The 24,577-nt window shown below is 36.8% G+C and overlaps 2 protein-coding genes across 9 annotated transcripts in view; one reads left to right on the forward strand and one right to left on the reverse strand.

Moving 5' to 3' along the window:
- The window catches only part of CAPZA1 (capping actin protein of muscle Z-line subunit alpha 1), a 50,110-nt gene extending 43,950 nt beyond the window's left edge, over nt 1–6,160 (reverse strand). For 2 of the 3 annotated variants that reach the window (XM_053891150.1, XM_053891144.1), the window contains exon 1: nt 6,000–6,160. In XM_053891150.1, the coding sequence (XP_053747125.1) occupies nt 6,000–6,038 (39 nt within the window). In that variant the 5' untranslated portion in view covers nt 6,039–6,160. Of the gene's footprint in view, nt 1–5,280; nt 5,522–5,999 lie in introns of all 3 variants that reach the window. The other variant, XM_053891148.1, reaches the window with a different exon arrangement.
- A 43-nt stretch (nt 6,161–6,203) lies between these two features.
- The window catches only part of ST7L (suppression of tumorigenicity 7 like), a 103,706-nt gene continuing 85,332 nt past the window's right edge, over nt 6,204–24,577 (forward strand). For 3 of the 6 annotated variants that reach the window (XM_053891125.1, XM_019457856.2, XM_019457863.2), the window contains exons 1-5: nt 6,741–6,963; nt 9,171–9,253; nt 12,887–13,049; nt 15,108–15,162; nt 18,522–18,637. In XM_053891125.1, the coding sequence (XP_053747100.1) occupies nt 6,756–6,963; nt 9,171–9,253; nt 12,887–13,049; nt 15,108–15,162; nt 18,522–18,637 (625 nt within the window). In that variant the 5' untranslated portion in view covers nt 6,741–6,755. Of the gene's footprint in view, nt 6,368–6,737; nt 6,964–7,078; nt 7,308–9,170; nt 9,254–12,886; nt 13,050–15,107; nt 15,163–18,521; nt 18,638–24,577 lie in introns of those variants that run through there. The other 3 variants (XM_053891135.1, XM_053891132.1, XM_053891134.1) reach the window with 3 other exon arrangements.

Genomic DNA, 24,577 nt, shown 5'->3' on the forward strand with positions numbered 1-24,577 from the left:
TCAAGTATCTTAACACTCTGAGTTTATAAGACATTTCAAATACTACTGGTAGCACACTTGAAGAAACTCAAAAGAGCACCCAGCTAATTTAGCAGTAATTACAATGTAGTCACAACCAAAGAACATCAGTATTTTAGTATCTGTAGAACTATCCATGTCACTATACCATTAAACTTGATTGCTGTTTAGGGCTGTGTCATTATTTCAGAATTGTTTGCTACCTTAATTTACTACCTACTGTCTATTCAAAGGGATTAAAGTGGGTAAGACCACAGGTGTGGAAGCAGATTATCAACACCGAATCTGCTCGACTAATTGTGGACACTGGTGCATAGTTTTGTTTAATGTCAAATGTGCCTCAGTTTAGTCAACTGTAAAATGTGGATAATACAAATATCTATCCTGTTGGAATGTTTTGAGACAAATACACATTAATACGTGAAATACTTAACACATAATAAGCACTTAAATGTTACTTAGATGCAAAACAAAGAATTCACAAGACAAAGTTCTCATATGTTCCAATGAACCTACCACCTTTCTTTGGTGAAGTCTGGCATTATGCAGTCTTCTTGCTTATGTTATAATTGACCTACACTACATCATATGATCCATTCAAATGAATATTCCATCTCATAGACACTGCTTAACAATATGTAAGTGCAGTTATAGCAATAACAAATTTTACACATACTTCAAAACTTAATAGTGTGAAGAACTGTGGTAAATCAATGAAAAATGTAGAGAGTAAGAGGCAAAGAGAACAATTAAGAATGTTGTTAGAAATAATTCAAGCATCAGAAAAGGTCGTAAATGAAGATTAACAGAAGGAATGTGGACTGACTGGATGTAATGTTAAGTAAGAAGTATATTTGTATACGCATAGAATAGAAAATATACAAAAGAATACTGGCTGCCTCTCAGGAACTAGGTGGCTGGAAAACAGGGGTGGTGGGGCTTTTTACTCATGCTTTGTCCTACATTTTAATTTTAAGCATGTAATCTGATTATAGTTCCTATACACCAAAAAATAATTTTTCTCAAAAATACTAATGGAATTGGAGGAACAGAATCTAATGACAGGAAGAATTTACAGAACTGGAATACTAATTGAACACGAGAGAAGAGGCTAAGAAGGAAAAAAATGATGCTAATGTTCTGAGCCTGTGTGACTACAAGGGAACAATGATGAGATGAACTGAAATGCAAAGGATCTGCAGGAGGTTCTGATAAAGGGAAAAGGGAAAATAACAGTTAAGTGCATATTAAAATCATCACCTAGTTCAGAAATCCCCAAGTAGTTAAATTGTCTTCAGTATCATGACTGATTTTTCCTACCCAGGGTTTTTATTTTCAGGAGCTGATCCACATAAGAAGTTTTTTTCTTTTTTTGACATGCAAGAAAATGAGAAAAACTCATGCACCTGAGGAGAAAAGCACAAATGATACCTAACCTTATAGCGTGTGTTTTTCTGAGCTCTAAAGGAGAGAACTTAAAGCAGATGAAGGAAACACTTCTATTAGGGGTTCTGCAAGGCTAGATGTATATATTCATAGTCATTTTGGTATGCATAATGCTTTGTAGCTTTATGGGATTTACTACTAAAACGGCTCCAGAGGGATCTAATGTTCCCAGCAGTGGCATGGCAGATCATCAGTAATGGCAGCAGATACTTAGACACAATGAATGCCCAAAGAAAAACCCAGAGTGTGGACACGTTCCTGAACTTAAGAAATACCTAGAGATTACCAGAAATAATTGGGAGGTGGGATGAGGGAGCACGAGCTGGGGAAATATGAGAATGAAGAAAGGTGTGATTGGTCTCCTTTGTATCAAAACGTTGTCCCTACACTATGTACCTGGTCCTATCCTAGGTACTAGCATAAGAAGATATGCTTTCAGTTACCAAAGAATTCACAGTTCTGTTATCAGGGCAAATGTGCAAAAGCAGACAATGACAGAAAGTCCTGAAACATTTTAACGTTTCAATTTTTAAAACAAAGATTTTTTTTTATTACAGTTTGTAGAAGTTCATTAAACTTTGTTGGGTTACCTTGATCCATTTCTCCTTACCTATTTTACAAGAAAACTGAGGCCCACAGAGATAAGTGATGTTTCTAGAATCACACTGGTGGCTATAAGCTCAGCAAAGAGAGGCCAAATCTCCTAACATTCAGAATCATTCTTTCCCATTACATCACAATATTTCAGTTATAATTCATTAAATGGATACCTCTATTTTGTTTTTTTCACTCATGGTTAAATGGGAAAAATAGTAAAGTGAAAAAAGCACGGCTTCTGAATCAGACAAACCTGGGGCCTGATTTTTTGACAAATTACGCTACTTCGCTTAGTATTAAGGCTGGTCCTAATAAAAGAGCTAGATACTCTGGAAGAAATTATAAACCTACACCAAAGATTGGGCATCTGAGTTTGCACCTGTTTAGGCTTTATGCTCCTGTCCAAGGATTTTGTGACAGATTCTATAAATACTACTCAGCAAAGCTAACTGAAAAAAAGAGAACATAAAAGAACAGTAGTATTAATACTAATTAATGACTTTTAGAAAATACCTATAGCAAATAAGCTCTAGAGTTTATCCTGTAAGGATAATAACTCATCTAGTAAATTAAGGATGTAATAGATAATCAAAAAAATACAGTTTAGAAGTATATTTTTCATGCAGCAGCTAGGTAGCTCAGTTGGTTGAGTGCTGGACTCCTGATTTCGGCTCAGGTCAGGATCTCACGGTTCATGAGTTCCAGCCCTGCACTGGGCTCCTCTCTCTCCACCCCACCTCCTCAAAATTAATTAACTAATTAATTTTTTAAAAAGGTGTATTTTTCATAAGTTCTGAGCCCTCAAATCACCATTTTTTCACATCTTTCCTCAACAATTTTGATAAACCTGTTCCAAAAAGTGCCTTAAAGATGACATAGTTGCCTAAGCTTTAAGCATTCATTTCTCTCTTATGGCATTTTTGAGGCTGTTCACAAATATTCTAATAGTTAAGCTGAAGGGGAAAATATGCTAATTGCACTTTTTTCAGCCTTAAAATTCTCTCTGCAATTATTTTTTTTAAATGCTGAATCATGAAATAAAGGAAACAGTCAGTGCAATGAGCCCAAACAAGTAATTCTTCTCATATTTCAAATTTCCTAATTATGGTATCTTGTCACTTTGGTCCTGTTAAGCGTTTGGAACTGAAGAGTCAGTGACTAGAAGAGTGTAGCTCATTCTCAGAAACTGAACTTGAGGACAAAACTAAAAGCATTTATTTCTGCAAGTTATTACACTTTCAGCTTCCTGTTTTATTTAGGCAGCTCATCATGACCATTTCAGGTAACAATGTAGAAGTTAAAAAACCCAACTTCCTCTTTGTAAAGTGATAAAAACCTAAGCAGTTACTTATGAGAATGGCTGATCTTACTAGCTTTTATAGAAATACTTGCAAGGAAATCAGAGACTATCAACACCAAATTCATCTCTGGGTTCACTGCTTTCAGGAAATGCAACAAAGATAAAAAGTGATATTAAAATATATTCCATGTGATGACATATACGCCTGAAAAAAAAACTCAAATAAAACGCAGTTGAGATCTTAGTTAAAAAGAGGAAAAAATGGAAACTTTAGAGTTCCTTCAAGGAAGAATCTATACAAATTATGGCTGAAAATATCTTGATTTTAAAAATTTGTAATAGTGCCTTGGTTGTGAAAATTTTATAGGACAAGATCTCACTTAAGGGTTACTTACTGTTTATGAATGCTAAGATATTCATAGCAACAAGCCTTGTTGAAAAAATACTTCAATTCCTGAATTCAGTTAAAAGGAATTAGAAGCCTGGAGGAAAAGGGCTCGGTGTAGGTACGAAGCTAAAGGAAAACTGAGGTAATCTTAGATATCAAGGCCCTTTCTTTTTACTTAGAGATTCACAACAGAGAAATAAAGATCAAGTTCTGTCTGGGAATAAGAACCTAACAAAATTTCAGTAATTTCAAATCGTATGGATTATATGAGACTTCTAAGTATCAGCTATTCTTAGTTGTTCACAATAATAAAGAGACGTGGCTAATCTAAAAACTGTTCATGAAATATGAAATTTATCAGCATTTTTGGGCAGATTTACAGTACTAATTTTGATTTGCTTGCTGTCTCATTATTAATTAATATTAAGCAACAAAAGAAGTATGCTGGGAGATAAGATGACACTTCACAAATTTGCTGTTACAAAATTAAGACTATTGATGTTATTAAACATTGTCAACATCCAAAGGCATCTCGATTTGCACTTTAAAATACAGGTATATTTTCCCAAGTTTAATTAAAAGGGCATTCTAACTTAGCCTCAAAGACAAAAACCCACAATACTGGTAAATGTAGTATTGTTTGGACACCATAAACCTTGAAGTTTATTGTTATTTAAATTTTTAGTGAAATTTTGCTGTAACAATATTTTTCCTTAAAATAAGTGGGCCATCAGTTGGGCTAACAATGTTTCGTTATTCCCGATTTTTACTATAATTTCATCCGAATCGTAACTATTTACCTTAGCCAAGACATTTTATCATAGACTTCTCTTCAGCGTTAATTCATATGTAAGATGCTCTTTTCTTCTCTAAGTTTTACACGAGAATTTTCAAGAACGAGAAAATTTAATGCTAAAGTATTGTTCAATGGCTTGTGAACGTTTACCACATTCTCCAGTATTTCAAAATGACATGCTATACGTAGGTATGACATATCAAATTATTCTGTACAGAGTACTCCTGGATCATAAACAGTCACCCCTCTGTCATCCCCATCTCTCTTATTAAAAAAATAAAGAGCCCAGATATATTTACAGAGCATGCAAGAGTGCACATTTTGTAACAGCCAATGTGGGAAACAAAAGACATAATTCTTGTCCTATAACAAGTCACCTAGTGAAATCATTCTAATTTCTACAGACCCTAAAATCAAGTATTTACTGAAAAGCCTGAAAAGTGTTAAGAAATGTGTGCAGTTGTCAACAAAAAGTTATTCTACCTAACGCAGAATATGCTCTTATGTTTCAAATACTTTTTAAGAAGTAAATAAGCACTTAACACGCTGATAAATTTAACTATAATCAAAGACCACACAGTGGAGCATCGAAGAAGGCACGATGCTTTGTCCAAACTTGAATGTGTTAACATGAAGTTTATGTGCTATATTAAACCTTTACAGAGTTAAAAAAAAAAAAATCCTCTGGCTATTCTCGATTTGTTAAGAAACAGAAAACTGTTTTTCAAAAATTACCGTTAATAGGATGTAAGGCGCAAGGGATGGAGTCATCGCGGGCTTACATACATGCACACGATCAATCAAGGGACTGTCTACAGAGAAGAGTGGTGTTCAAATTCTGAAGCAAATGTCCTGAGGCTTACACAATTATTAACTGAGAATTAGTTCAGAAGATCGTAAGCGAGAAAAGAGTGGAGGGACGGACAACACATGGGGACCTCTCCCTGTCGAAGAGTCGTGACAGCAAAATCACTTCCTGAGGAAGGAGGAGCAAAAGGGAAGTTAAGAGGCCACTCTGACCAGGAAGTGACTCGCCCTAAACTAGCCTCAATCATATCTAAAAATGGGGGGATGGGGAGAGCCCCGACAGCTAAAGGCGGTAAAATAACTGCTTCCTGACACGTCCAGACATCACCATCGCCCCCTCTCTTAATTACAGAAAAGAGTCCACAGTCATGATTCAATAAGGCAAAATCTCGTCTCTTGCAGGAAGGTCACTGGGCTGTGCCTCAGGCCCCGCAGGAGAAAAAGAGAGTTAAGGAATGGGGAACTGGGGCCACCGTGAGGCAGAGGAAAGCCCCTCAAGAGCGAAGCGTCCCAACTGCAGAGCGTATGCCAGCACGGGCCAAGAAGCTTCTTTTTCCTGAGGACACTGCCGGGGTTCCCACCACAGCCAGGTCGGGCCCCTGTTCCCTGTCGCGGAAGGAGGCAAGAGAGAGAGGCGGACCCCTTACCTTCTCCTCATCCGACACCCGATCCTCGAAGTCGGCCATCTTGGGCTGCTCTGGCCCAGCCCGGCCCGGGCGCGAGGCAAGCCGGGAAGGAAGCCGAATGATGGAATCACCGCGGGGGCCGTCGGAAGGACCCGCCCGGAAACGCCGACCGAGAGGGCGCCATGTCAGTTACGGGCGGGGGTGGTGGCTCCGAGCGCGGGTACTCCAGAAGTCTCCGGCTGCCTCAAGGCTTTGCTTTAAATGATTTTAAGTCTAATAACTTTCTCACGGAGTTACATTCATTTCCCCATTCATCTATGAGACGATGGGAGCGTGATTCGACTATTCCTGACGCCCAAGCTCCATCCGACCAAATAGCAATTGTTACTGTAGGTTTTCCCAGTACCAGTGATCTCCGTGGCAGCCGAGTCCAAAGGGCTAAGTGCTGCTCGGGCCCTGGAACGGTCGGTGGCTTTTCCAAACCCAAGAATAGGGTGAAAGGTGACCCTCACTCGTATGGAAGCAAAAACATTTCACTCCGAGATCACATTTCAGTCCAGTTCCTCCAGAAAACGTGCCGCTAACCACCCCTTCCCGCCTTTCGAAGGAAGAGGCAGCCCTGGGATGCTCCTCCACCTTCCAAATTTTCTTGGTCCGCGTTCCCTGAGACAGCCTTCACAGAGGCCAACTTCAGGTCCGCCACTATCCCAGGATTCCCGCCTCCCGGTTTCCTGCCCTTCTCCCCTCCCAGCTCCCAGAGCCTGCGGGTGCAGCAAGATGGCGGACGGTGACGGCTTAGGTGAAGCAGCGACTGCTGCGGCATCTCCTCCCGCACCTGCTCCCGGCCAAAGCCTGTCCCTGGGCTGGAGGGAGCGGCTACGGGCTGGGCTGGCTGGGACTGGGGCCTCGCTGTGGTTCGTGGCGGGGCTGGGACTGCTTTACGTTCTGAGGGTCCCGCTGAGGCTGTGTGAGAATTTGGCAGCGGGTGAGAGGCCCAGACCTCCCTGGGGATGGGCGGGGGAACCAGGAGAGGGGCCGGGGACAAGGGGCGAAGGGCAGAGATTCTCTGCAGTCACTGGAGGGCTTCGGAGATTGAGACGGTGGTGCGCGACCTAGTGGGTTCTTTTTCTCTTGGGCCGCAACTCCCCAGCTGATTGTCAAACCTGAGCTGCAGATACGGGCTCCTCCCTTGAGCTCTTAAGACCCGCCCTTTCTCTTCTGTCTTCGTTTACCGATGAAAAGCCACCTGACAAGCTGTAAGCTTCAGGTAGTGAAACAGATGAGAGCGTCTCCAGATTGGCTGCAGAATTTATATACACCCCACCATTGGTAGGATCCCTTGAAAACCATTCCTTTGAGTCTCGCCGATTAGCTGAGCGTTCCCACACCTAGACAACAAAGATGAGCGCTCTCTATTCAAAGGCCTAAAAGGGGGAAAATGCCATGATCTTAGCCGACCATTATCATGTTTTAAGATAGTTCTGTCAAGAAATACTTTTCGTGGTATTTTTGTCTGTTCTTTGCTTTAGGCTTGAGTAATAGAATAGTCCAGGAAGTAAAGGGAAAGGGAGCCACAAACAGTAGTGGGTTCTTAGTTCTTGCTTTAAACATTTGTAGAGAGCTTGCTATGTAGTCTGAGCTGAAGATACAGACATGGAAGAAGTGATGATCCCCGTGGATGCTGCAAATACTGTCCTTTACCTGTAGCCAGGACAAAGTGGATGGGAGCCAGGCCCTCTTACCATGTCATTACAATATTTTCACTCAAACTATGAGTAAGATGAAAGTATTTCTGTTGTGTGATGACTGTGGCTAGCAGCACTTGTGGTTTATTTTCTGTAGCAAAGCAAATGTCCCCTTTTCTATTTCACCAGATGACATGAAATACTGTGAGATAATGTTCTGAAATATTTTGGACTTTTCCGAACTTAGGTTTTATGTAAGTTCAGTCAGATATAACTAACACACTAAAACAAAAAAAAAAATGGCCTTCCTAGACTGTTTGAAAGAGCTAATTGAATTTGACTTTGTCAACATAGAAAAATTATTTTTCTACATATTAACGAGATACACCACGTAGGTGAGAGTAGTTAACTATGATAGATTTTTATTTATTTCTGAAACCCATTTATTTTTTATTTATTTATGAGACAGTTATTTGAAGTGAAGAGTCTGGTCCAGGCTTTCAGTGAGTCAGGTGCAAGGAGCTCTCAGTTTGCTGTTATTCTTTTTGGTTTATTTTGCCTCTCTAGCTGACATACCAAACACGTCTACATGCTGTTTCCTTCCCTCTAATTTGAAACACTGGTTTGTATCTCACCAAAATAATTAGGGAGTGGTTTTAAACCTCATTTGTAACAGAGTGTTTAGTTAATCCTTAAAGATTTGTAAAACTTCTTGTCGAAGTTATGATTTATAAGTTCTTAATTTTATTCTCAAAAGTAAACTAAATTATCTCATTTTGATTTGCTTATTTAACAAATCATCAGTTTAAAATGCTACCCTTACAGAGGTGCCTGGGTGGCTCAGTCGGTTAAGCGTCTGACTTCAGCTCAGGTCATGATCTCAGGGTTTGTGGGTTCAAGCCCCATGTTGAGCTCTGTACTGACAGCTCAGAGCCTGGAGCCTGCTTCGGGTTCTGTGTCTCCCTCTCTCTCTGCCCCATCCCCACTTGTGTGTGCTTTCTTTCTGTCTCTGCCTCTCAAAAATAAATAAATGTAAAAAAAAATTTTTTTACGCTACCCTGACATGTTCTAAGGCATTTTTTTAATGTTTATTTATTTTGAAAGAGAGAGTGTGTGTGTGTGTGTGTGCGCGCGCGCGAGTGTGTGCGCGCACACAAGTAGGGGAAGGGCAGGGAGAGAGAGAGAGAGAAAGAATCCCAAGCAGGTTCTGTACTGCAGACTCTGGGCTTTATCTCACAAACTGAACTGTGGGATCGGGATCTGAACCGAAATCAATAGTGATGCTTAATGAACTGAGCCACCTAAGCACCCAATAGAATTTTTAAGTTACGATAGAATGGGAATTTAAAGTAGCTTTTTAAAAACTACAACTTTCTCAAATGAATCTGATACTAGATATCAATACTATTTATATTCCTCCACTCATAAAGACACCTGCCTATTTGTAACTTGAATACTTTGAATTTACATTTTTTTAAACTTTGGTATTTTGTTTTCCTTTTGGCAGTGACAGTATTTTTAAATTCATTGACGCCCAAATTCTATGTGGCACTTACAGGAACATCTTCTTTGATATCAGGACTAATATTTGTAAGTAGTTTCCATTTCCTTCATGTTTTGGTATTTATCTAAAGATCAAATCTCTTTATATGGTTACAATAATTGTAAATACTTATAGAATCAGGATTCTCAACATGTGTTCAGCATTTGATAAAACACTGCATCTTCCTCTCCACTTTTAGAGATTGGCAGTATTCATAGTATTCATTTGCATATGAAACAGTATTGTATACTGTAAGGGGCATTGGTTAGAGGTGGGTTGCCAACTAAATCCTTGCAGGGCTCAGTTTAGTAACAAAAATGAATGAAATGGGCAGAGTGTAAAAATTAAATTCCTTATTTATTTTAGGACTGGGTAATTTGGACAATGCATGCCCCTTCTAAAGGGGATAAAGCTAGTTGCTGCCATATAGGTTTGCAGACCACCATTAAGAGATCTTCCAATTTTTCATATGATTTCAAAAACATCTGGATGCAACAAGTGTATCTCCCAATACTTTAATCTTGGCAATGTTGGACAGACTAAAAATGTGTGTCTTGAATTCAGCCTATAGGTTGTCAATTATCTTCTCTGGAGTGTTTAAGGGCAGAGTATTGGAGCCAAGCTAACCATCACTTTTTTTATTTTTTAACTGAGAGGAGATTTTTTTTTTTGAGGGGAGGAGGGGCAGAGAGAGAGAGAGAGAGAGAGAGAGAGAGAGAGAGAGAGAGAGAATGAATCCTAAGTAGGTTCCACACTCAGCATGGAGCTGGATGGCAGGCTCAATCTCACAAACCCTGAGATCGTGACCTGAGCTCAGATCAAGAGTTGGACACTTAACCAACCTAGCTACCCAGGAGCCCCAGGAGATTTTAATTGGAGTAAACAGCTGACATACAATATTATATTAGTTTTCATAACGATCTCTTTAGTTGTGTGACTTTGAGCAAGTTAATTAACTTTTCTAAGCTTTAATTTCCTCATCTAATAACTGGGAATGATAATATCAACTTCATAGGATCATGAAGACTAAATAAGATAAAGTGTGTAAAAGCTTGCAATAACATGGTATCTAGCTCACAGTAAGCACTTAATGAATTTTGACCATTATTATTCAGAAAAGTGTCATGATAAAGAAACATATTTAATTTTAATTCAGCTTTCCCTTGTTTTATTTGACTGAGCTATCATTTTCAATTAAGAAATTAAAATCTGTGTGTATAATCTCTATTAAACATCCCTGGGAACTAGAGTTTCCTAGAATAAACTTTGGAAAAACACTGCTACAGATTAAAATCTTAGGAAGTATGGCATGCATAACCAATGAATTTTTCTATGCTTTTTTCTCATCTCTAGATGGTGCTCTTCTATTATAGTAGAAATAATGGCATGTGTATTGGAGTGTTTTCTGTTTTGTTTTAATAGGAACTGATACTTGGCCATTTTGTTTAAGTGAAATGCTGGCCAAGAAAGGGACTTTTGTATCTTGACTTAAAAAAATTACTGAGGAATTTAAGGATGAAAACTATGTGTTAATATAGGTAAATTAGTTAAAATTTACTGATTATAAAGCTGACTCGTTGTTAAGCATGTTTTAACATATTTAGTCAGTAGCATATAAAAGTCTAAATAAAGGAAATGAACGGTCTTTAAATAACTGATGAGTGGGAAAAGCATTAGTCTTGGAACTAGAAGATGTAATTTTAAGTCTCGGCTCTGCCACTTACTAGCTAATAACTTTGGACAAGGCACATAAATTCTCTAAGTCTTAATTTCCTCATGTATAAGAGGGGGGAAACTTATATATATATTATATAAGCATGAAACACATAAATTAACATATATATTATATATATAGTAGTTCTTAAAATTTGTTATTTTGAAGAGTTTTAAATTTACAAAAATTAAGAAATTCATATCATAATAGCATTGTATGGTGACAGATGTACACTTGTGAGCATAGCATAGTATAGAGAAGTCAAATCACTAAGTTGTATACCTGAAACTAATAAAACATTGTATATCAACTATGCTCAAATAAAAAATTTTAAATAAATGAATTAGGTGCAGTAAGAGATTAACAACAGTAACTAATAGTAAAATAGAGTGGTTATAACAATATACTTTTAAAAAAATAGGAAATTCAAGTAACATTTTCAAGGTTAAACTTTGTCATTACCCTTATAATATTGATGAGTTTTTATCAGCAAAGATTATTAGGTTTATAATTTCTCTTACCCACTGAAATGAGGAAGCTAGCTATGCTGTTTGTGTTACTTCCACCTGAGGAGGTAGGAGGTCATGTGCTTGGGAACTTGAAGAATAGCAATGAAGCCGGTTGTTTAACAAATTCTTACAAGTGTAAAGATTACTCTTAAAGTAAAACACAAAACCCAGTAAGAGTGCATATAATACTGCTTTCTGTTCTGTGGAATCAAGGAAAGTTCCTTGAGGACCTGTCATTTAAGCTGAAACCCAGAAGAACCAGGCAAAGGTAGTTGAGAACGCTAGAGTGTCCAAATATGAAACATTCTGTTAATTCAGCACAGAGAGCTTTTTTTTTTTTTTTTTAAGTAATCTCTAGCCCAACGTGGGGCTTGAACTCACAACCCTGAGATGAGGAACCACATGCTCTACTGACTGAGTCAGCCAGGCACCCCTCCCCACAGAGAGCTTCTTTTGATTACTCTTTTTTTTTTTTAAGTTTATTTATTTATTTTGAGAGAGACAGAGACAGCACAGTGGAGGAGGAGCAGAGAGAGAGGGAGACAGAGAATCCCAAGCAGGCTCCACGCTGTCAGCAACGGAGCCCAATGCGGGCTCGAACTCACAAACCGTGAGATTATGACCTGAGCCGAGACCAAGAGTCAGACGCTTAACTGACTGACCCACCCAGGCACCCCTTGATTACTCTTTTTATAACAGTGATAAACCATGAAAACAGAAAGAAGTGAATATCCTGATTTTCAAATGGTTCAACAGGAGAATCAACCTCAACCTACATTAATTATACTGCCAAATACTGAGTAGTACTTCATTGTTCAAAAGGCACTTAAAATTCTTGTTAACCATATTTAATAGATAGGATATTGAGGTTCTGAGGGGCTAGAGGTTAAGTGACTTGCCCAAAGCACACAGGTTGACTGGGAGTCCAATGTGGTCTCTCTAACCTTAGTCCAATGCTTAATCCACCATGCTAATTGTTTCAAAATTGTTTTTCTTTTCATTATGCTACAGATAGAATAAAATGACAATGTGACATATCAGAATTAGATTACTTACAGATTAAATGCTTCTTGCTTGTGTGTGTGTGTGTGTGTGTGTGTGTGTGTGTGTGTGTGTGTTTTAAGTAATGTCTATAGCTAACATGGTCTTAAACTCATGACCTGGAGACCAAGAGTCATATGCTCTGCCAACTGAGCCAGCACCCTTGTTTCTTATTTTTTAATGTTTCATTTATAGATATATTTCTTATAGTTTTGCCTAAGCTTGTCTAAATTTCATGGCGAAGTTGTACTTTTACCTGACATATATTATTGGAGAATCTTGTGTTTGGCTTATTTTTTGGAGGGAGAGTGCATTTAGTGTGCTGAATTAAATGGGAACATCTTGAAAGATATTTTAATTTGAGCTCATATTTCTGGTGATCAGTTCTACTTTAAGGATTTTTTTGTTTGTTATAGATGTTTGAATGGTGGTACTTCCATAAGCATGGCACGTCTTTTATTGAGCAAGTATCTGTGAGCCATTTGCGACCTCTGATGGGAGGAACGGAGAGCAGCATTTCAGAGCCAGGTTCTCCTTCTAGCAACAGAGAAAGTGAAACCAGCAGACAGAATTTGTCAGGTAACTATTTAATATGTTTTCAGAACCGTATGGTTAAGATTGTGTTTGTCTATGGGAGACAGAAAACTCACAACAGAGAGAAATTTATCTTTCATGAAAATATAGGTCATCTGTGTCTGATATGGAGAACAATGATCAGATACTCAGTCTCCCATCTTGTTAGCCTGCCATCTCCAAATGAAGTTTTTCCTTGTGGTCCAAGACTGTTGCTCTGGTTTCTACCATCATATCCACATTCCAATCAGCAGAAAGGAGACTAGGCCAGTAGGCCACCTTTTCCCCCTATTCAACCCCACAGCAGCCAAGGATACTCTTCAGAGTGTTACATACTATTTCAACTTACTTCCTATTGGTCAGACCTTTGCCAAATGGCTGGCCACAAGTAGCTATATAAGGCAAGTGAGAAATTGTTAAACGTTTTCTCAGTGTACATATGCTCAACTAATAATTAGGAGATTTTATGACATAAAGGAAAGAACAATTAGCCATCTCTGCCAACATAGCAGAGTTAGAAAAATACTTTTTCTTCTTGATATATTTATAAAGACATCAGGGGCGCCTGGGTGGCTCTGTCGGTTAAGCGTCTGACTTTGGCTCAGGTCATGATCTCATGGTCCGTGAGTTCGAGCCCTGCATCGGGCTCTGTGCTGACAGCTCAGAGCCTGGATGGAGTGTGTTTCAATTCTGTGTCTCCCTCTCTCTCTGACCCTCCCCCATTCATGTTCTGTCTCTCTCTGTGTCAAAAATAAATAAACGTTAAAAAAAAAAATTAAAGAAAAAAAGACATCAAAATCTCAGTTATTCACATATGGATACCCCATTGTCATACTTTAATTGTAGGCTGTTCTTTTATATGTAACCAGTAATACAAAGTAAATATCATTAATGATATACAATTATTAAAGTAAAAATTTGAGGGCCAGATAGAAATAATATTTTTTGGATTATTGTTCCTTTAATTTGGTATCAGTAAAATTCATATAGTGGGTGGGTGGGTGTTGACCCCTTTTTTCCTCTTTCGTAAAATAATTACAGAACTCCTAAGAATGAGATATATTGAGATGAATATGACATAGATCTGTCCTCAAGAAGCTAAGTCTAGTATGTAAATAATTAGAACAATAATATATTATATAGTCTTACTCCCTGTTGTAGGATTGAGTATATCTTTACATATGGAGAGTGAAGACACTCCCTACCTTGCACTCTGTGTGGTTTTATGATATTTCCTCTTCTTAGAACGTTCTTCATCCAGCAGCCTTCTACTCATCTTTTACCATAATTCAATGTCAGTTCAAATGTCACCTCCTTTCTAAAGCCTTTTTTAATTTATTAGAAAAATTTAATTACTTTCTTTTTTTCTTCTCTTAGAACAAAACATATCTTTACTATAGCACTTATCACACAGTTTAGACGGTAGTTTACATGACTGGACTCTGATGTGACATTCAATTCATTTAAACAAGTTAGTTCCAAATGTTGCGCTAGGCTCCAAGAATACAAAAATGAATAAAGTTGTAAGAGTTCATATTTTATTTTATTTTTTTTCTTTATTTTTTTTAAGTGTTTTTATTTATTTTTGAGACAGAGAGAGACAGAGTATGAGCAGGGGAGGGGCAGAGAGAGAATGAGACACAGACTCTGAAGCAGGCTCCAGGCTCTGAGCTGTCAGCACAGAGACTGACGTGGGGCTCGAACTCATGGACTGTGAGATCATGACCTGAGCCGAAGTCGGACTCTTAACCGACTGAGCCAACCAGGCGCCCCAGAGTTCATATTTTAAAATGAAAAAAAACTGAAAACCAAATGGATAATCACATTGTAATATGGTAAATGCCATAATTGAATTATGAACTAATGTCATGTATGAACTATGAACTATGAACTATGTCATGTATGCTGCATGACAGCAGGGGTGATCCAGGCCGTGTTCATCTTTGTGCTAACTGGCTAGCACTGTGCATAGCACACAATGACTATACAATTAATATTGGTGAAAGTAAGATTTAACTGCATTTGATTAACCTAACTTCCCTTTTCTTTACCTTTGTTTTTTAGAATGCAAAGTATGGAGGAACCCTCTAAATCTTTTCAGAGGAGCAGAATATAGGAGGTATTACATTTTGCTTTCAGTAGAATTATGGCATTAGTCTTAGACTAAAAAGTATTATGGAAACATTTGTTTTATAAATATATCACAGCTCTTCTAGTTGGAGACATTGATACATAAAAAGGTAAAATGATGAGCCCAAGGTTTAGTTGGCAGCATCTTCACTGTATTTACATTTTTTTAGTTTATTTATTTATTTTGAGAGAGAATGTGAGCAGGGGAAGGGCAGAGAGAGAGAGAGAGAGAGAGAGAGAGAAAAGAGAGAGAGAGAGACTCAGACTCCCAAGCAGGCTCTGCACTGTCAGCACAGAGCCCAACACAAGGCTGGATCTCACCAACCATGAGATCATGACCTGAGCCGAAATCAAGAGTTAGACACTTAACCGACTGAGCCACCCAGGTGCCCCTAAAGATTTTTTTTATTAATTTAAGTAATTTTTACACCTAACATGGGGCTCGAACTCGTGACCCTGAGATCAAGAATCGCATGCTCATCCAACTGAGCCAGCAGTCACCCCAAGAAATTTCTTATCTTAGTATCAGGAACACTTATGCTTCCCTTTTTTTTTTTTTTTTTTTTAGTGTTTGTTTATTTGTTTATTTATTTATTTGAGAGAGAGAGCACAAGCAGGGGAAGGGAGGAGAGAGAGGGGGACAGAATCCCAAGCAGGCTCCACACTATCAGCGCAGAGCATGATGCAGGGCTTGAACCCACGAACCATGAGACTATAACCTGAGCCAAAATCAAGAGTCAGGTGCTCAACTGACTGAGCCACCCAAGCACTCCATGCTGCTGCTTTTTTTTTTTTTTTAAAGTGTATTTATTTATTTTGAGAGGAAGAGAGCATGAGCAGAGGAGGGGCAGATAGAGAATCCCAAACAGGCTCTGCACCATCAGTGTAGAGCCCAATGTGGGGCTTGATCCTACAAACTGTGAGATCATGACCTGAGCCAAAATCAAGAGTTGGATGCTTAACTGACTGAGCCACCCAGGTGCCCCATTGTGCTTCTTTTTGAATGATTAGTTTCTCTTAAAGTCTAAACTGTATTGATGATCATTGTGTGAATTTAGAAAGCTTAAAGTCCTATTGTAGCCAACCGTTAGCAAAGGTACAAAAGTCTGGTATGTATTTCAATTAGCTTCATTCCAGAATCCACTGTATGGCCCAATTTTTGCTTTTACTGAGTCTTTTTTATGTGCTTCTAATTAGGGCTATTAATATTGTACATTATATTTTAACTGCTTTAAATCATTTTGGGAATAATGTAGATCATTAATAAATATTTTTTTATGATTTTACAATAAGTAGCAAAACTTTGCTGGGGTGCCTGGGTGACTCAGTCAGTTAAAGTGTCTGACTCTTGATTTCAGCTCAGGTCATGATCTCATGGTGGTGAGATCGAGCCCTGCATTGGACGTTGTGCTGGTTGCAGAGCCTGCTTGAGATTCTTTTTCTCTCTCCCTTTGCCATTTCCTTGCTTGGGCACGTGCACTCTCTGAAAAACAAACAAACAAACAAAAACAACTTTGCTAAGTGAACAAGGATCTACTTTTTCTTTTTCCTTTATGATAATTTCTCAAAAAATAGCTAAAAACTTTAAATAGCAATGTAATTTATACTATTAAATTACTTAAAACCTTTGATCATCTACACATAAATAACACTTATAATGTACTTTTAAACTGTTTTTTTTTTACATTTTAAAATGTATGCATATTCACTGTAGAAAATTGGAAAATAAAGAGATGCATAAAAAAGAAAGTAAAAATCACCTTTTCCTATCACTAAATGATAAATGCAATTAGTATTTCCATTCAGTCTCTCTTCTATATGCATGTATAGAAACAAAACTTGAACATCACAATGTGTATATAATTTTACATCCTTTTTTTCTAGCATATGAATTTCTCACAGAACCTTTTTATACAGGAATTTCTTCAAAAACATGATTTTATTCTATTTTGTTACATGGAGGTACCATACCTTACCTACTGCTCCCTATCTGGGTCACAGATTATGTTTCACTATCAACATTTACATTAGAAGGATATCTGTATATATAAATATTTAACCTATGATAATTAAACACCTATGATTATTTCCTTAGAGTTGATTTGTAGTACTGGGGTTCCTGAATCAAAGGGTGTGAACAGGTTGTCTTCCTGTCTCTTCTTTAGTATTTTCTTTTTTTAATTATGGAGATTTTCAAAAACAAAAAAGTAAAGAATGGTATGATAGAATTCCATATGCCCATTTCCTAGCTAGATGTGAATATTTTTAAGACTCTTAATAGATATTACCTAATTCATTTTTGGAAAGAGAAATGTATATGCCAATTTATATTTATACTAGCAGAATATGTGTGAGTCCATGTTCCATCTCATCCTTGACAATGTGTATTTTCCGATTTATTTTAACAGGTGAAAAATAAAAATTTGTAAATTTAATTCACTATTTGTTCATTACTAAGGAGATTGGACCCTTAAAAATATATTTATTAGCCAGTTTGGTAACTTGCTATTAATTATTGTGGGTTTCAGGGGGATAGGAAAGTTTAAGTTTCTAATTTAGTAAAATCTGGAAAAAGTTTCTATTTATTTTATCCTTTTCAAGTCCTTTGCTGTTCTGATAATCTCGTAAAAATCCACCTATGTTTTCTTCTAGTTTCTTTGTAGTTTTACTTTTAATAATTCTAATTCACTGAAAATTTAAGTATATTTAGTAAGGTATGTATCTTAAGTCAAGTTGTTTTATCCCTTCAAATCTAATTTAGAAGCACTAATAGTCTAGCCTTTTCCATTTTTTTTTGTTTGTTTTGTTTTTAATCCACATCCAAATTAGCATATAGTGCAACAATGATTTCAGGAGTAGACCCCTTAATGCCCTTACCCACTTAGCCCATCCCCTCTCCCACAACCCCTCCAGTAACCCTCTGTTTGTTCTTCGTATTTAAGAGTCTCTTATGTTTTGTCCCCTTCCCTGTTTTTATATTATTTTTGCTTCCCTTCTCTTGTGTTCATCTGTTCTGTATCTTAAAGTTCTCGTATGAGTGAAGTCATATGATATTTGTCTTTCTCTGACTAATTTCACTTAGCATAATACCCTCTAGTTCCATCCACGTAGTTGCAGATGGCAAGATTTCATTCTTTTTGATTGCCCCCTCTTGGTTTTTGATGTTTTATTATCATAATCAAAGTAGTTTGTATAAGTTTTCTCTTATTTTTCTGATTATAATAAACTTTTAAAACATTCTGCAATAGAATTTGTAGCAATATATTTTTGCATTTTAAATAGTGTTTGTTGTAGCAGATAGAGGCTCTCTCATGTTCAATTTACATATTTTCTTGTATTTTGGTAAAGATACACTTGGGTGACTGGTAAAGAGCCACTTACCTACTATGACATGAATTTGTCAGCTCAGGACCATCAGACCTTTTTCACCTGTGACACGGACTTTTTACGTCCTTCAGACACAGGTATGTGTCATATCTGTTCATGGGGTAAACAGTGGTAATGAAAATTGTTTTAAAAGCCCTTTAGAGTTACTTATTAGAGTATACAAATTTATTTGGCTTGGGTTGTTTGCATCATTGATAAGAGACCCAGATTAAATTGAAACGAATTATGAGTGTACATTAACTTGTTACACTACCTATCCTTCTTATAAAGAATTTAAAATATTTTATAAAAATATGAAATTGCTTCTTTTGTTACCTAAAAAACATTTCAGATCAAATACAGCAACTGCTCATGGGAAATTAACACATGAAATTATATACATAAAGGAAGAGTAAGACAAAGTGCAAACACTGGGGCATGGCATGTGGATTAGAATGGAGTATATTTTACTCTAGTCATTAGTTAGGGGTGCATATAAAGTAGTGGAAGATCATAGAAATGTCTATATTTAGGTGTCTCAGTCTTCTCTATAGAAGACAGTATTGAGATTCTTAAATGCATGGTTAAAGACAGGGACCTTTATCACAACTATTCTTTTACTTCAAATGCTCTCTCCCTTCTTATCTATCCTCCTACGTTTATGCTTCCTGCTTTTATCCTTCAAGATCCAGTTAAAAGTCACATTCTAGAAGAACCCTTCTCTGGCAACTCCAAAGTTAAACACTTTAATCTCTGTAGTTCTATAGTCCATGCCTCACTGAAACAATTCTAGTGAATTTATTCAACCACAAACATTTACTTGTTAATTTTGTCATGTTGCTTCAATGTTTATCTTCCCTAATAGGGTATGAAACTTTGGAAAGCAGGGACTATATTCTCATCATCTTTGAATCCTTATTATCTAGCACATTGCCTGGCATACTGTAAATATTAATATTTATTCTTTGATGAAAATATGAATGAATGACCTTGGTGTCACAGACGTCTTAAGCAATTTCACTAGTAATAGCTAACACTCGTACAGCACTTATTTTGCACCAAGCACTGTTCTAAGCAATTTGTATAAATGTTCTCACTTAATCTTCCCAATCATTTTATGAGTTAGGTACTTTTATCAGCCTCAGAAATAAAGGAATGGAGGCAAAGGGAATCAAGTAACATGCTCTAAGTAACCTAACTAATGAATGGTAAAGTTGGGTTTCAAATGCATATCTGACTCTTAACCACTATACTACTGCTGCTTCTATTCACCACAGTGATAGGCAGATGAAAATCAACAACAACAAGGGTCTGAAAAATAGCCAGTTTTCCAGCATTAAAGTGAGTTCTTTGTGATCTATATCTGCTGGGTTAAATATACTAAGGGTAGATAATAGCAGGAAAGCCAAGCATCTTTGGAATGGTTACATAAAGTGGTTTAATTGCAAATAGAAGAAAAAGAAATTGCTTTATGTTTATATGCTTAGTGTTTACACTAATGGCAAAAGTGTCATATTGGGGGAATAACAGAAATGGAAACTAGTATTTTATGTTAACTTTAAAGACTTCGAGAAATGAAGGCTTCACCTCCTTCTCACAAGAAGAATTATAGACATTGGTGGGCTTTGCAAATAGCAACCATGGCTATCCACTAAAGCTGTGCTCTTAGGACATTTTTGCTCACATACCTCCTAAAGGAATTTTGAGAAACTATGTATCCTTTCACACATTTTTAACTTGATATCATAAGATTAAATAATTGTAAAGAATATAATTTTTGACATGTTACAGACAGTTAAAAATAAAACGAGATTACCCTATATTTGGATATATCTCAAGTAATCTAATGACTTGATACCCACCATTATCCATTGAAAAAGACATGAATTAATACTCTTTAGCAGTAGAAAATTTTGTAAAGTCCATTTTCTTCTTGAACTCATCCATTTTACACCTCTAATATAATTTTCTTATAATTATTATATATTTGAGAATCTTTTATTTATCACACATGCTTTTCCACCATAAAAATTATTTGCATAAGTTTCTTAAAATTTAAATTTCCTTTGATCCTAAGTTCTAAATGATAGCATGTACTTTAATTATATTTTTTGTCAAATCCTTAGAGCTACATATTTGGCTTTTTTAACTTTGGAAAATGTCCTCCATATAACCTAATTGGCTGGGTGAGTTCTCATTATCAATTCTATCAACCAAACCAGACTGACTTTCTGACAGAGAAGTCTGACTTCATTTTTCAAGTCAAATAAACATGCTAACATGCATCCCTATGACAGCCATCTCTCTTCTGAATTTAGATTCTAAGATAGAAAGATAGATAAGTCTTGGAGCTTTGCCTAGAGCCTATCACTTGGCCAAAATAAGATTCCAGTGCCTTTAGTATCCTTTACTAGTGCCCCCTTTGCTTGCTGTGAGGAGACCTCCCCTTAGGAGCAGCACATTCTTTGATAGTAAGGGGAGAGCAGTGCTGATAAATGGAATTGATAAAAATTGTTTTCACTCTCTCCCCACTACAATATACTTGAATTCAGAGCATCCAGGGGCCAGACTACACTTAGTTCTTTTTTTTTTTTAATTGTTTTAATGTTTATTTATTTTTGAGGGGGAGAGGGACTGAGTGTGAGCAGGGGAGGGGCAGAGAGAGAGGGAGACACAGAATCTGAGGCAGGCTCCAGGCCCTGCACTGTCAGCACAGAGCCTGATGCGGGGCTCAAGCTCACGAATGGTGAGATCACGACCTGAGCTGAAGTGGGATGCTTAACTGACTGAGCCACCCAGGTGCCCCAGGGGTACACTTATTTCTAATGCCTAACTTCATTGTTAAGTAGAAGGAATCCCCTGACAAAAAATGGCTGCCCCTAAACCCAAGCTTTGAATTGTCCTTTTTGGCACTTGCAGATGTTTATACTCTAGAGAATGCACCTTAGAAAAATTCAGGATGGGTGAAAAAAGCCTTTCTTTTGTAAAAGAGAAGAGAATAAATACATCTTTTGGGGAGTGGGGAAGCAGATGTTGGGTAGGAAAGGAAAACCAGCATGATGTACAGACCACTCAGAAACATTCTTCAAGTAGATCAGTTCTAGAAAAGAGTCATATAAAGTTGAGACTTTATAAATTGATTCTCTTAAAACCATGCATCCTATTTTGGTCCTTGCAAAGTTTCATGTACTTCTAGAGGTATGCATACTCCCAGCTAAATGCTGAGCTCAAGGACAGACTTTTATCTGTGAATTGATCCATATTGATCTTTTCAGACATTCACATAAAGGTAATGATTTATATCTGTAGTTTTACATTAAAAAAACATGTACATATGTGATGTGACAAATTTCTCTTGACTATTGTCATCAGTTACTAAGTTAGTAGATTCTGTTCTCTTCCTATTGACTTGTTTACTTAAGGCAGAAAACAAATATATTCTCAGGGCCAGCCAGCACTGTTTTGGTTTTTGAAAAGATTTTATTTTTAAGTGATCTCTACACCCAGTATAGGCTTAAACTCACAATCCTGAGATCATGAGTTGCATGCTGCACTGACTGAGCCTGGCTAGCAGTGTTTTTTGAATAATTTGTTTTCATGGTATTTTCAACACTTAACAATCAGGAGATTTGATATTAAAACCCAGGTGTACACTTGTTACAAGTTGGAAAACATGGCAAAACTGGACCTGCATGTCCACTTGGCAATAATCAGTTAGACCTTTTAGTTTACATATTTTTTTCTGCCTGGTCTTTGTAGGCATCTACATTTATGACTCCTGATCTTGAGATTGGCTCTTCTCTTTTCTGCTTGATAGTATACTGGAATGTTATTTAACTTAAAAAAATAGATTAAATTGATTGAATTGCTAATTGCTTGTGTTATTTTTTTGAGCATGTCAAGATCTCTTAAAGAGAACAGTTGAATACTAAATCAATATTTTCCTTTAAATTATTCCTAAGCCTTTTTTAAAGAAAGAAATACACATTTTTCTTCTTATGCTTTATTTCCCCTTTCCCTTTTAGCTTGGAACTGCATTGGTTGTGAGGATTAATCTTGAAAGGCTGGGTAGAGCAGTTTAAAACATAATAAGAATAAGAACAAATGCTTAAAGGTGGATCATATGACCTTACTAGAAATAAAAGAAATGCAGGGGCGCCTGGGTGGCTCATTCGGGTAAGCAACTTCAGCTCAGGTCCTGATCTCACAGTTCATGAGTTTGAGCCCCGGGTTGTGCTTCCTGCTGTCGGCACCAGAGCCCACTTAAGATCTGCTGGCCCCCTGTCTCTCTGCCCCTCCCCCTGCAAAGAAATGCAAATGAAGATGAGATAGTTTCCACATATTAAATTAGCAAAATTGTTACTACTCAGTGTTGCTAAGCAGGGAAACTGTCTCTCTCTCTCTCTCTCTCTCTCTCTCTCATCCACTGCCTGAAAGAATGTAATTTAATACAATCTTATTGAGAAGAGTTTCGGAGTGTATATCCAACCATTTAACCAACCATTCCACTTCTAGAAAGGAGATATTTGGTCAGGTATGCAAAAGTAGATGTTGAAAGATGGTTATTACAACATTTCTATAATTATAATCAAAAGAATTGCTTAAATAGTTCCAGTATACTAGAATATCAAATAACCATTTAAAATGTTAATAAAGATTCAGCATCAAAATTTGACTTGTAAATATCATGTAACTTAAAGAAGAAAGCCCCATCATTAAAACTGGCAAGTCTAATATTAGTCTTTATTTTTATTTTTATGTAATATTTTAATGTTTCAACAAAATGCTATTCTCTCTTTTTTTAAATTTTTTTTTTCTTAATGTTTATTTCTGAGACAGAGACAGAGCATGAGTGGGGGAGGGGCAGAGAGAGAGGGAGACACAGAATCCGATGCAGGCTCCAGGCTCCAGGCTCCAGGCTCCAGGCTCCAGGCTCCAAGCTCTGAACTGACAGCACCGAGTCCGACATGGGTCTTGAACTCACGGACCATGAGATCATGACCTGAGACGAAGTCGGTCACTCAACTGACTGAGCCACCCTGGCCCCCCAACAAAATGCTATTCTTTACCTGGTTATTATCAGATGGGTGCTGACTTGCATCAATTTGTCAAGTTCAGGAAACATTAGCTGTCAGCCAGATGGTGACATATTTGATATGAGAAATGTATTTTTGTTACACAAGTAGAATATATTGTCTTCTTTTCTAAGCCAAGACTAATATTTTGTTTCCAAAGGAAAACTCAAACATTTTCCACATTATTCTTTCTGGACAGTTGTAGGTTTTGTTCCAAAAGCAACATTCATAGATTCTCTATTTTTCTTATCAAACTTGAAATAGGCCAGATAGTTTCATGAATCTACTTTGTTTATTTGTTTATTTAATTTTTAGGAAACTTATTTTTTTAGCATGAAATCTTATTTGGTATTTATTACTATGAAATTTTCATTTTGGTACAGTAATTGGTAGCAAAACTAATATTGTTATTCTAGAAAGATCTTCATTTAGGCTTTGTTGAATCTTGGTAGAGACTGACATTTTCCACAAATGGACAATATTCTAAATTAATTACTTTTTCCACCTTTTTATACAAAATGCAAATTCAAACATTGTTCCTGCATTGAGTCATTGGTTAGACAAAGCCTTTTTTTAAGTGTTTTGTATATTTTAACAGTTCCATAGACTCTTTGCAAAGTGATTTAAAAAGTAGAATATTTCATATTGATTATAATTTGATGTCACTCAGACTCAATATGCATTTAGAAATATAAATGTTCATGTATAATAATGATGCAATCAAATGGATTAAACACTTTATATGTTGTTACTTAAATCAGAGAAAGAATATATTTTTATTGTATGTGAAGCTTCCAAATTTAATGCGAATTTCTCATAAGATTAATGTGAACTAACACCCCAATTTCTTGTTTCTTATGTTTAAGAACATGTTATTTAAAGTTCTGTTTACTTTCATAGCTCATTCTTCATATGTTTTGAGTAAGATTATTTATGTTTACCATCTCATCTGCTTTTTGAAAT

The sequence above is a fragment of the Panthera pardus genome, unplaced genomic scaffold (genome assembly GCF_024362965.1).
Source record: "Panthera pardus isolate Hobbes unplaced genomic scaffold, ASM2436296v1 HiC_scaffold_11, whole genome shotgun sequence".
In the NCBI taxonomy this organism is placed as follows: domain Eukaryota; kingdom Metazoa; phylum Chordata; class Mammalia; order Carnivora; family Felidae; genus Panthera; species Panthera pardus.